Genomic DNA, 11,902 nt, shown 5'->3' with positions numbered 1-11,902 from the left:
TTCTTTCTAATGCAGAAAGCCCAGTCAGTGCTGGGTAAGGGGGCCTTTCTTTCTAATGCAGAAAGCCCAGTCAGTGCTGGGTAAGGGGGCCCCCGCGTGGAGGCTCCCTGCAACTGCAGATGTCCAGCAGGGGCTGGGGAGGTGGGGAGACAGCGCTGGACTCCAGCTCCTGCGCCAGGCTCACCTAAGGCCTCATCATTGTCTTCCGTGTCGCTGGCCAGTCGGAATAGCGTGGGCCGCATCCGCTCACAGCGCTGATACAGTTCCTGGGGACAGCAGGGTGGGCACATCAGGGCCAGGGGGCTCTGGCACGGGCCGAGTGGGGAGGGGACAGCGCACCTTCATGAGGTCCTCGCTGCTGCCGGCCACCGCGCTGCCCTGGCTGTGGCTCATCACCATCTCCGTCAGCAGCTTCACGTTATTGTTCACCTCCTCGATGGCGTTCACCCGCTTCGAGATCTTCTCCATCCGCTTCTGGTCCTGTGTAGGCCGAAGCACACAGTGAGAGCCGCACCAGGCACTGCCCACCCCGAAGGAACACAGGGGCTGGCTGGGTGTGACGCCAACTATGGTTGGCGCTTACTATGTCCAGGACAGGGTACGCTGGTCCTGGAAGCCCTCTGCCACCATGTGGTCATTTCCACTCATGCTGCCAGGGCCCCCAGGCCCAGCCTCTGCAGGAGCTCACAGCAATCCCCAGTGTGGCCTGGGAGCTGCTTCTGAAGGGCTAGAGTCCTAGATCCACACTGGGGGCTCTAGGTGACCCCTGCTCTCCTGTGTCTGACCCTTGAGAAGACGTTCCCATGCTTGGCAGCGAAAGCGGACTGCCACAGCCAGCAAGCACGACCTGGAGACAAGCTCAGTCCTGCCCAGTGAATGTGGGCCTTTAAAGGTGGCCATGGGAAGTGACCCCAGTCAGTCTTCTTGCTGGGCACGTACCTCCCTCTCAGAGGGGAGGGTGCGCACGTGCTGTGCAGCGGGCAGAATCTCGCTCCTTGGCAGGGGCTCAACTCTCTCAGCTGTCAGGGTATGCAGTGTGGCCCTTGAGACAACCCCGAACTTGTGCCCTCTGGGCCCTGGATGCAGCCTCTACAGAGCCCGGGCAGGAGACTCAAAGGAGCATCCAGTAGCTGGTCCAGGACCCCAGCTGATGACCAGCCCACCAGCCTGAGAGAGAACTCGCTTCCCGGAAGGACGAGCTGGCAGCTTCTGCGAAGCCCACACTTTTTATGCAGAAACATGGATTTTTCAAGACAACTATCTGATGATCTGGCTACATGGGGCTAAGGGCAGCCCCACCCACTTCTGCACCAGGTTCTGCTTTGTAGCCCTTAACCTTTCACACTGATTATCAGCTCTGCTCCCATCTCTGCTACTAACCACCACCCTGCAAACTTCTGTCAGTACTGGGGACTGCAGCCAGAGGCTCTCTACCCATAAGCTGCACCCCAGCCCCATCTATCTATCTATCTATCTATCATCTATTATTTATTTGAGACAGGGTTTCACTATGTAATCTAGATTAGCCTGCAACTCACTATATAGCCCAGGTTGGCCTTAAACTCAGTGATCCCCCTGCCTCAGCCTCCTGAGTGCGTGGATTACAGGTTACACCACCACGCCTGGCAGCAAACTTCTTAGTGACTTTCCCTAATCCATAAAGTATTCAGAGCTGGGTGCTGTGGCACATGCCTGTAATCCCAGCACTCCAGGAGACTGAGGCAGTAGGATGGAAAGTTCAAGCCCAGCCTGGGGAATTTAGCAACTTAGTGAGACCCTGTCTCAGTGTATTTTGGTGTTTTTTGGTACCTGCAATTGAATTCAGGACCTTATGCTTGCCAAGCAAGGTGCTGTGCTGCTGAGCTATATCCCTCGCTCTCCCTGTCTCAATATAAAAAAATAAAAAGGGGACAGGGGACGTAGCTCAGTGTGAAGGCCCTGGGGTCAACCCTCAGCATGTCCTCCCAAAGATTCAGTGTACATCCTCAACCTATATTTACTTGGGGCCAGGGATATAGCTCAGTGGTACAGTAAGTGCAAGGTCCTGAGTTTGATTCCCAGTACCCCCCAAAACCTACATTTCCTCATATATTAAACATGCATGACTGTCTATGTACATTCATACACACATAATACACTTGCCTACATACTTTAAAACACATACTAAGGGTCAATTTATTTTTCTTTTGCAGTTGGGGACGGAAGCCAGGCTTATAAGCGCCATATAAGCGATCCACCACCGAGCCATGCCCACCTGCATTCACATCTAATGTCAGGGAACAGCAGCCTTGGCCTTGCAGATGTCTGTACAAGGCTGTTAGCTCAGGCGGCTACGGCCTGCAGCAGGCCCTCTGGCCTATGCGTGCACCCAGCGCCAGGGCCACGCCCTGCCCACCTGCCTCCTATGCCCTGGGCCCTGCCTCACCTCCTGCACCATCTCCTTGATGAGCTTGTTGGCCGCTCGGAGGTCCTCAGGGTGGGAGCTCTTCAGCAGGCGTGCCAGCATCTGCAGGGACAGGTGTGTGACTATGAGGGCAGCATCAGGCAGGAGCCTCAGGCCAGCACCCCAATTCCCGGCCTCGGGACCTGGGCAAGTTGCTAAAGCTCTCTCGGAACTGGCAGGAATTTACCAACACCTGGTGGCTGTCCTTATGGACAGGAGAGGCGCTGCGAGCGAAGTCCTCCCCCTAGAGCCTGGTGGCGGGGCGTCCTCCATGGCAGCCTCCTGTGTCACTGTGGCTTTCTTTTCTTTTTTGTACCAGAAATTGAACTCAGGACCTTCTGCTTGCCAGGCAGGCACCTGTGCTGCTGATATATATCCCCAGCCCATCACTGTGGCTTTCTGAGAACCATCTAGGATATGGACATGTTGTCCCCCTCTGGGGCCAGCAGAGCTAGGGAGAGAAGTCCACTTCCACCTCTTTGTTTAGTCCTTATCGTCTAATCCATTATTACATAAAGACATACAAACTCAGCCGGGCATGGTGCATGCCTGTAATCCCAGCACTCAGGAGGCTGAGGCAGGAGGATTACCAGGAGTTCAAGGCCAGCCTGAATGACACAGCAAGACCCTCTCTCAAAAAAAGAAGAGACATGCAAACACTTCAAGCTAACTCAGGGACATCTTCTATGTGTGTTAAATGCAGGAACAACACACAGGACGTACTTGGCACCAGGAAGAGCTTTATAAATGGTGCCTGTCACCCTCTACAGGGACCATTCTCAGTATAAGCCTCTGCTTCAAGTGGCCCAAGTGCCCAGTTCCTCCCTGCAGCCTCACCTTGGACTTCTCTTCATCTTCAAAGATCATGTTCTTGGGCCGAGGAGCGGGTTGGGGAAAGACAGCGTCCTCTGGAAGCGTGGGATCAGACTTCACGATGCCTACAGTAGACAGGGTCAGCAATGCCATCAGTAGGTCCCAGGCCAGGGGCAGTGGGGAGCTGGGGACGGGGTAGGACAAAACAAGGCAGATCTCTTCCTCTGAGCTGTGTGTCAAGCTGCATGGGGAGAGAGTCTTGAGTACCCAAATTTCGAGGCCATGCTCAGAGGGAAAACTTGACCCAAACCCACCTTTTCTCTACCTAAGCTGGCCTCTGGCCCAGCCAGCCAAAGGCCCCACTGGCCATTTGTTCTCTAGAAGTTAGGGGCAGACTGCAACCTTGCTGGCCTGAAGCCCCTGAAGCTGCTGGAGCCCCAGAAGGGGCCTGGGGTGCCTCACCCTGCTTCTTAAGCATCTGGTAGGCCTCTGCGATCTTCACCTCCTCGGGCAGGCCGACCGTCCAGCTGTAGAGCAGCTCTAAGATCTTGTTCTTCACCTTCTTTGACGTTCGGGAGCCCAGGTACTTCAGTGGAGAGGAGAGGGACACTGTGACACTGCCCAGCCCTACTTGTGACAGCCCCAAGTCCAGCCCAAGCCGGGTGCCTTCCCTGGCAAAGCTCTGCCTCCAGGTTCCTCAATCTCTGCCCAAGCAGCGTTGAACCCACCTCCTAGCTCTGCCACTTACTGCCCACATCAGCCCTGTGACTCGGTTTCCCCATTGTGCTGGAGATGAAGAGCTGACCAGGGAAGGCCCAGAGCACAGCGCCTTCTCAGAGGTGACGCATGGACAACCCTGTGACCTTGAGGAGGAGCCAGAGGCTTCCAGCTGACTAGGGAAGGGGCACGTGTGGAACCAAGGGCCTGCGCCCCACACCCTGTCGCCAGCAGCACACCCAGCTGGGAGAGGCGGCTCTCATCCACCTGGGAGGGAGATGGAGCCTGCAGAATCATTCAGCAGCTCTGGACAGAGACTGGGGCCGAGCGAGGGATGCTGAGGGATGGCCCTCATCCAGGGCCACTGCGCATGTCCACGCCCACAGGAGAACTCCTCACAAGGCCAGCGTGGGGTCTGGCCCATCTGCCAGCTCGGATTTGTGGCCTCGGATGCCATGGCCCAAGGAGGCCACTCCTGGGTGGCAAGGACCGAGAGGCCTTCTGCCAGACACCAGGTGAGCGCTATGGCCAGGTAAGTATCAAGTGATCTTGGAGCTGGGCAAGCCATCTTCCAGGCAATCGGGGAGCTCGGTGGCACCTGGCACCTCCCTCTGGTTAGCGGGAAGGGAGGGCTCTTCGCAAAGCACCAGGCTGTCGCCAGCCCAGTTGGGAAGGGGCCTGTGCTAAAGGGTCTGTGTCTGCTAAGTCCAAATTTGAAGGACCCAGGGGCAGACACACCCCAGGCTCCTCCGCCCTCGACCGACATCCCCCGGTTTCTGCCGGCGCCAGGGGCACGCACCTTGGGAGACACAACCTTGATGAGCTCGTTGAGGAAGCGGAACTTGCCCACCTCGTCGTGGAACCTCTTGCCGCAGCTCTTCATGCATGTCTCCAGCACCTGGCCGGAAGGTGAGTGAGGGTCCGGGCAGGACGACAGGAAGCAGCCCCCTCCCACAGCCGGCCAGCACAGGAGAAGAGGGCAGCGACCCTGAGGACGCCATGGGCGGAGGGTCCAGGGCCTGAGACTGGTCAGCACGCCCTTGGGTATGGGTCCGGGACGCGGAGGGACTGGCACTGCCTTCTCCATTCTCCACGGCACATCTGGGCAGGCCCTGCACACTCTTCTCACTGCTTTTCTCTTTTTTAAAAAAAATTAATTTCTTTCTTTCTTTACTGCAGTGTTGAGGACGGAACCCAGGACCTTATACAGGTCAGGTAAATACTCTGCCAGTGAGTTACACCTCCAGCCCCCTTTTCTTCTTTTAATTTGGTACCATTTACTTTGCCTTTTCTGGAACTGTATCTGTGAAACCACAGGACTCCTGTACAATTGAGAAATAAAGCTAACACACTCATAGAAGATGCAATTTTTTTTTCTTTTTTCTTTTTGGGACAGTGTCTCACTATACAGTTCAGGCTGGCCTTGAGCTCACTTTGTAGCCCAGGCTGGTCTCAAACTCTCAACGATCCCTCTGCCTCAGCCTCCCGAGTGCTGGGATTACAGGCGTGCACCACCACATCTGGTAAAAGATGCAATTACTAAAAGGAAAACCTTTCCTCTTCCCTGCCTCATTGCTCTGAGGCGGCTGGCACACGGCCCCAGCATGGACAGCCCATCATCCTCATCTGCTAGTGGCACAGCTGTGACACCTCAAGCCTGAGCGTGGGGGTCTCCCGGCACCTCCGCTGGAAGGACAGTGCTGTCCTGGGTCTGGAGACCAGGGAGGGTGAGATGCTCCTGCACTGAACTTGGCAAGGAGCACTACAGACATGCAGATTCCTGGATGAACATATTGAAAGGGTCCTCATTCAGCAGGTCTTGGTGAGGCCCTGGCCTAGGGAGTGAACCCAGGGAATGCTGGGCTGTATCCCCAGAACTCTTCCTCCTCCTTATATTTTGAGATAATATCCCAGTAAGCTGCCCAGGCTGACCCTGAACTTAAGATGTTCCTGCTTCGCCAGGCATAGTGGCGCACGCCTATAATCCCAGCACTCGGGAGGCTGGGGCAGGAGGATTGTTGCGAGTTCAGAGGCCAGCCTGGGCTACAAAGCGAGCTCAAGGCCAGCCTGAACTGCACAGCAAGACCTTGTCTCAAAAAATGCCAAAAAAAAAAAAAAAAGGATGCTCCTGTTTCGGCCTCTTGAGTAGTTGAGATTACAGTTGTGCTCCCCATGCCCAGCTGACTCGCTGTTTACCGTGCCTCCCAGACAGGCATCTTTCTGTGCAATTGAAGTAGGGACCCCTGGGCCATTGGCCCTCACCCCGCCGCTCAACAACATGCCTATGTGTACAGAGGCCGGGGCAGGAGGCTGCTGTGGTACCCTCAGAGGCTGGCTCCATCCCGGGCCACCTGGTCACAACGCCCTTGGGCTCTAAACAGAGCTTTATGAAACCCCAAGAATCTTAGTTTGGGCCTCAGTCCGGCACCATCACCAGGCTAGGGGTGCCGGTGACAGGCACCCTTTCTCCCCTCCTCACCGTCAGAGCCTGGATCGCCTCCCACTCCTGTGGGGACTGGATCTTGTGGGCCAGCAGCCGGGTAGCAAGTGGAGGCCTGCGTGAGAGAACAACAGTGCCAGGACTGCGATGGCGCCCCAGTCCCTCCACGAGGAGAACACCGGCTGAGCCCACGGGGACTGCGGCCCTCTGCAGTATCCTAGGGCATAGGCCACGGCCCAGCCTGCTCTCTGCATCAGAGGAGGATCTGGGACAGTGGCGGGATGGCCAGGCAGGGCCCCTCAGCTGGCTTTAAGAACCACATGTTCTGTCTTTGGCTCGCTGTAGGGACAAGTACAGCATGGGACCATGGCCTTCCCAGGCCCAGTCCAGGAGCAAACCCTGACAATATGCGCGACAGCCAGCCAGACACAGCTCCCCGGGAACTCGCGGCAGCAAGGAATGTTCTGCTGGGGGAGTCAGAGCTGCTCCACGGTGGAGGTGGTGACAGTGCCTACCAGGTCATAAAGCCCTGTCGCCAGTGACAGCGATGGCTAGCACTGTCTGGGGAGTACCTGAGCGCTGAAGGTGTGCGAGGTGCTTCACAGCCCTTTCCTGCCCGAAATGCGCGGGCACAGGGAAGCCTTCGGCACCTCCCTGGGACCAACACCCTCATTCCCTCACACAGCGGAGAAGCGCAGGCTCAGAGCCCTCGGCTACTCGGTTGAGAGAGGGGACGGGCTTCTCCGGGGTGCCTGACCCCCAGCACATGTCGGTCACCTGCACCCATGACGGGGTGGAGGCCAGGTCCCCGATCTGTGGTCCCCAGGCTTCTGCACCTCCTGAGAGCTGGCTGAGTGTCCACCCCCAGGCCTTGGCCCGAGTCAAGTGTGAGGTGGCCCAGAGTGCACTCTAGACGGGCCTCCAGGATGCTCGCTCTTCCTTGAGCAACGGGGCCAGCAGGCGAGCATACAGTCCTCCCTCTGGCAGGCCCCGCACCAACCACTGGCTCGGGGAACAACCTGGTCTAGCCTTGACACCTCAGGACTGCCGCTGTCTGCTGTGAGGCCCAGGGGTAAACCGCCAAGTCCCTCCACTTCAGCTCCTCAAGGGCCCTTGAGGGCATCACACAAGCAGCCCTGATACAAAGGGCCTGCTCTCCAGGTCCGCTGTGGAACGTCCTTAGAAGGGAAGCTGGTCCCGGGGCAGCTAGGTCTGTCTGTCTGGGGCCTGGAGCACACGTGACAGTGCACACTGGTTCTGTTGAGCGTGGCAGCGTGCGCGGGGGCCACCTACCCCTTGAAGTCCTCGTTGAGCTGCTCGCAGAAGCCGTTGATGCTAGCCCAGTTCAGCTCCTTGTTCAGGGGGTTTGTGGCTCTGTCTGCAAGAGGAGAGGGGCTCAGTGGGGCCCGAGCAGCCTCAGCCCTGAGCGCAGATGTCCCGATGGGGGACAGATGAGCACATGGCCGTTGGCTCCCGCTCAGCTTCGCACCGCTTTTAGAGTTGTGCCTAGGGCTCGCTCTGCACCCTGCCACCTCCCCTGTAGATGGGACCCTGCCACACTGACCTCACCTGCTGCTTCTGCTCACGGAAACAGCAGCCCCACTGTTCTTACAGAATTTGTGCTCAGAAGAGATCAGAGGTGAGTGGGGAAAAGCCACAGGCCTCCCTCAAGGAGTAAGTTGCCAGGCAGGGGCCCAGGGAGGCTAGGTGCTTCATCAAGTGTGACAGAGGGAGGCAAGGCGCTTAACCTGGAGCCAGGAAGGTGGATGGAGCGTCCAGGCAGGGTGGGATGGTGCTCACAGGCTGTGAAGGGCATGGATCGCTAAGCTCATGGCAGAGCATGAAGGGCCTCAGAATGAAGTGTGGCTTTTATCCTCATGCTGGGGTCAGAAAGCCATGCTTTCCCAGGAGAGGCCCAGGCCACCTCCTCCAGGCAGCCCTGCGCCAGCCACTCCTGCCCAAGTGTGCAGTCCCCCAGGCTGTTCCGCCCTGTGGCCTAGCCACTTGCGCTCACACCTGCCTCCCCTCCTTGGGTGAATGAATGAATGAATGAATGAAGGGTCAGCTGTGCTCAGCAGGGGTGGGGCTGGGGATATCCAATTCAGGAATGGCCAGCACAGGGTAGACAGGTCTACAGGACGGGGAAGGCAAACAAGACCTAGCTACCTCGGACAGTGGTTAGACAGCAGTCTAGTGGGTCACATAATCTCCCCACTTAGACAGCTGGAGTGAAATACGGACCAATTTCAGGTGACAAAACTCTTGTGGGCATGGTCAGGCCGAGGCGGGCCACAGCAGGGCCTTCGCTTCCCCACAGCCGGTCTCCTGGCTTCCCGTCTCCAGCCCAGTCAAGCACCGAGCTGGGGTGTGGTGGGAACGCAGCCCAGGAGGAGGCTGGAGAACCAGCACGGGCCTCCTGCCCAGTTACTAGGGGCCTGTGTATGACCCTGTGACCTCGAGGCCCTGCATCCCAGTGCCTGGCAACCACTCCCTCCACTCGTATTTATTCAATAAATATTCTGGGTGCTGGAGCCATAGCAGCCAAGACGACAGAACCCTGCCGTCCTAAAGCTCAGGCCCAGGAACAGAAACACTGAACGCTCAGGTTAACACACGCAGAACGCCACAGCACTGTGAGGGGTTCAGAGGACTGCAGGCCCCGGAGGCCCTCCAGGAGGTACGGCTGGCCAGGATGGGAGCCAGGTGTTTTCTCTCTGGGTACAACCAGGGGACCCTCCTCTGAGGAACAGAAGGATTGAGCAGAAGCTCAGCCCTGCAAACCCCCAGGGGTCTCAGGAGTGTACTCGCCCCGGGCAGAAGGCACCCATCTCCTCGGCCTCCCACTCTCCCAACATGGGCCAAAGGCTGGGCGCACCAGCCTGGAGTTAGAAAGAAAACGAAAGGAACACTGCCTGCTTGATATCCAGTTGCGGGGACCCTAAAACAGGAAGTCCCTTCAAGTGTCAAAGACATGTGACCCTGCGTGAGACAGGGAAGCTGAGTCTGGAGCCAGCTTGAGTCAGAAACTTGCAGACAGGAAGCGCTGCCCCTCAGGAGACACCAGCTTTCTCCCCGGCTACTGGCCTCCATCCAGGGCGTCTGCGTCTGAGGAGCTGACCCACCTCCCTGGCTCCTGGGTACCCAGTCCTCTCTACTTGACCTGGGGGAGAGCCTTCTACGATGGCAGCAGGGGACAGCGCTATGAGAGGGACAGAGCTATTTCACAAGAGCGTGTGACTCCACCCTGTCACTCCACAGCGGTGACAGTGTCATCATTTACGCCACCAGAAAGTACTCTTTACTTTCAAATCTCCACTAAAGAAAAACTCCCAGTTTTGCTAGGACACAAGGGGAAAGAAAAAGAGAACAACCGGAGCATGAACCCATTAGGCTCAAGTATCTCCAGCTCCTGCCTGTTTCTGGCCTCTGGCCTCTGGCCTCTGGCTTCCGAGAAAATCCCTAGTAGTTAAACCTTAACGTGTGTGTTCTCCTGTGCTGGGGATGGAATCGAGGACCACACGGCGTGCCAGGCAAGGCTCCACCGCTGGGCTCCACCCCACCTCTTACCTGACGCTGTTCTGCATCATCCAGAGCTGCAGTCCTGCAGCCCATCTGAAACAGTCAGCCAGGGCCCCGCCTATCACCCCAAGTTGCCAGTCCTGGGCACTTGTGGCACTCTGAACAGTCAAAGGCCGCTGAGCGTCTCCTTTCCGCCCCCTCCCCCACCGCGCTGGCTGAGGACTCTGCAACATCCCCTGGGACTGTGTGGTTCTGAGGCCAACTTCAGGGTGTCAACTCTGCTCAAGACTGGTGCTAACCCCGTGCCATGGACACAGCTCCTGGCGTGCTCTGACCCAAGCGGCTTCTCTGAGGACCTGGTTCGGACAAGGGTCCGACAGGTGGAAAAGCCTCGGGAGAGAGCTGCCACTAGAGCGAGGAGAAGCGAATCACAGCTTTTCAGGGGCAGAGCCCAGGGAAGTGAGGGCTGGAGGTCCTCCGCACGCTGGGACAGGACGCTGCAGTGGAGGGTCTGGGGGCTCGGAAGCTTGTTTGGAAAGAAGCTGTCTCTGAGAAGAGACAGGAAGAGCAGCAGAGGCCTCCAAGCAAGAGCCAGGAAAGGAACCCTGGATGGAGGGGCAGGAAATAAAGGTTGGGCTGAGGGTAGTGACAGTGAACTTGGACTGACTTACTTATGTAATCTGAGACGCGACCCTCCCAAGCCTGTAGGGTCTGGGGGTTTGTCGCGCTGTGGCCAGTGCTGGGGGGCAGCTGGGGGATCAGATGGGGCAGGGAGTGCTCCCCTTCCTGGACAGGGAAGGAGCACCTCTGAGAACAGCTGCAGGCTCAAGGATAGGGCAGGAGGGAATCACGCCACGCAGAGCCTGAGAGGGCAAGACTGGGGCCCGAGGAGAGAAGGGTCCGTCCCTCCCGGGTATGCGATGCAGTCCTGGGACTCGCTCGCTCCCTCCCGAAGCCAAGGGAGACTTGGGGGGCCGCGCTTCGAAAGAGCAGCCCGGGCCGGAGCGGACTGGGGCTGCTCTCTGGGTCCCGGAGGTTCCGGGCGCAGCTCACTCCCTGCCCAGGGTCATGGCCCCGCGGGTCGCACAGCTGGCGGGGTCTTCTCCCAGCCAGGGTCCGAGGGGTGGACTTGGGGCACCGCCCCTCCCGGGCCGGGGGCGGGGCGTGAGGAGGGGGCGCCGCGTACCCCGCCCCCGCCGGGAAGGGGACCGCCTCGCACCCCCGGTTCCGGTTCCGGTCCGACCCGCGCCCCTCCCGGACACTCACTGATTCGCGCCTCCAAAGTCTCCGGCTCCATCGCTGGCTCCATCCGCCACGGGCCCCCAACCTCGGCACCGCCCCCCGCCCCCTGCAGCTCTCGCGGGACTTCCTCGGCACCGCCCTCCACGGATTAAAGGGCCAGCGTCCTCCCTGCCGCGCGGGAGCGGTACGCTGGAGCGCTGGGCACCATAGAGGTGCGGGCGCGCTCGCCTAGAGCGTCACCTGCTCTCCAGCCCTCTCCGCCGCGCGGATGGGATCGCCTGCCGGCTTTTCCGTTCCCGGCGCTCAGGCCGAAGGGTAGGCGGAGAGACTGAGGGCTGAGGATAACACCATGGAAACCCCACGAGACGCTCTAACTCGTTCTGCGTCACAGAGGTGCCTGTGACTGCTTCCGGAAGAACGCTCTGGGGGCCATGTTTCTGAGGGGCTCTGAGGTCACTTCCGGAGCCCAGAGGGGTACTTCCGCTGAGGTGAAAAGGTGGGAGGGTCTCTTAAAAGGGCAATGACATACATTGGCGGCTGTGGCAATGACGAGGATGAGTCGATATCTGGTGCTGGCTGTCTCCCAGGCATTGTTCTAAGCACTTTTTAGACATCGTCACTCCTCACTACAGACCCGCGAGTGAGACAGTTGGTTTGCCTGAGGTTACAGTGTCAGACTATTGCATTGTATTCCCTACTGCATTCATCCTGCAAACATTTAATGAACT

The 11,902-nt window shown here is 58.4% G+C and overlaps 1 protein-coding gene across 2 annotated transcripts in view; it reads right to left on the bottom strand.

Annotated features, from left to right (window-relative positions):
* Gga1 (golgi-associated, gamma adaptin ear containing, ARF binding protein 1) overlaps positions 1-11,632 on the bottom strand; it is a 19,293-nt gene extending 7,661 nt beyond the window's left edge. The window contains exons 1-9 of one of the 2 annotated variants that reach the window (XM_005379210.2): positions 11,199-11,632; positions 7,707-7,791; positions 6,453-6,528; positions 4,773-4,871; positions 3,719-3,842; positions 3,281-3,381; positions 2,426-2,506; positions 340-480; positions 185-266 (exon numbers count right to left, since the gene is read on the bottom strand). In XM_005379210.2, the coding sequence (XP_005379267.1) occupies positions 185-266; positions 340-480; positions 2,426-2,506; positions 3,281-3,381; positions 3,719-3,842; positions 4,773-4,871; positions 6,453-6,528; positions 7,707-7,791; positions 11,199-11,241 (832 nt within the window). In that variant the 5' untranslated portion in view covers positions 11,242-11,632. Of the gene's footprint in view, positions 1-184; positions 267-339; positions 481-2,425; positions 2,507-3,280; positions 3,382-3,718; positions 3,843-4,772; positions 4,872-6,452; positions 6,529-7,706; positions 7,792-10,603; positions 10,693-11,198 lie in introns of those variants that run through there. The other variant, XM_005379213.2, reaches the window with a different exon arrangement.
* Between the last annotated feature and the right edge of the window lie 270 nt (positions 11,633-11,902).

This window comes from Chinchilla lanigera, unplaced genomic scaffold (assembly GCF_000276665.1).
Source record: "Chinchilla lanigera isolate Chin_1 unplaced genomic scaffold, ChiLan1.0 scaffold00012, whole genome shotgun sequence".
NCBI classification, from domain to species: Eukaryota; Metazoa; Chordata; class Mammalia; order Rodentia; family Chinchillidae; genus Chinchilla; species Chinchilla lanigera.
This window is presented reverse-complemented; position numbering and strand designations above follow the sequence as displayed.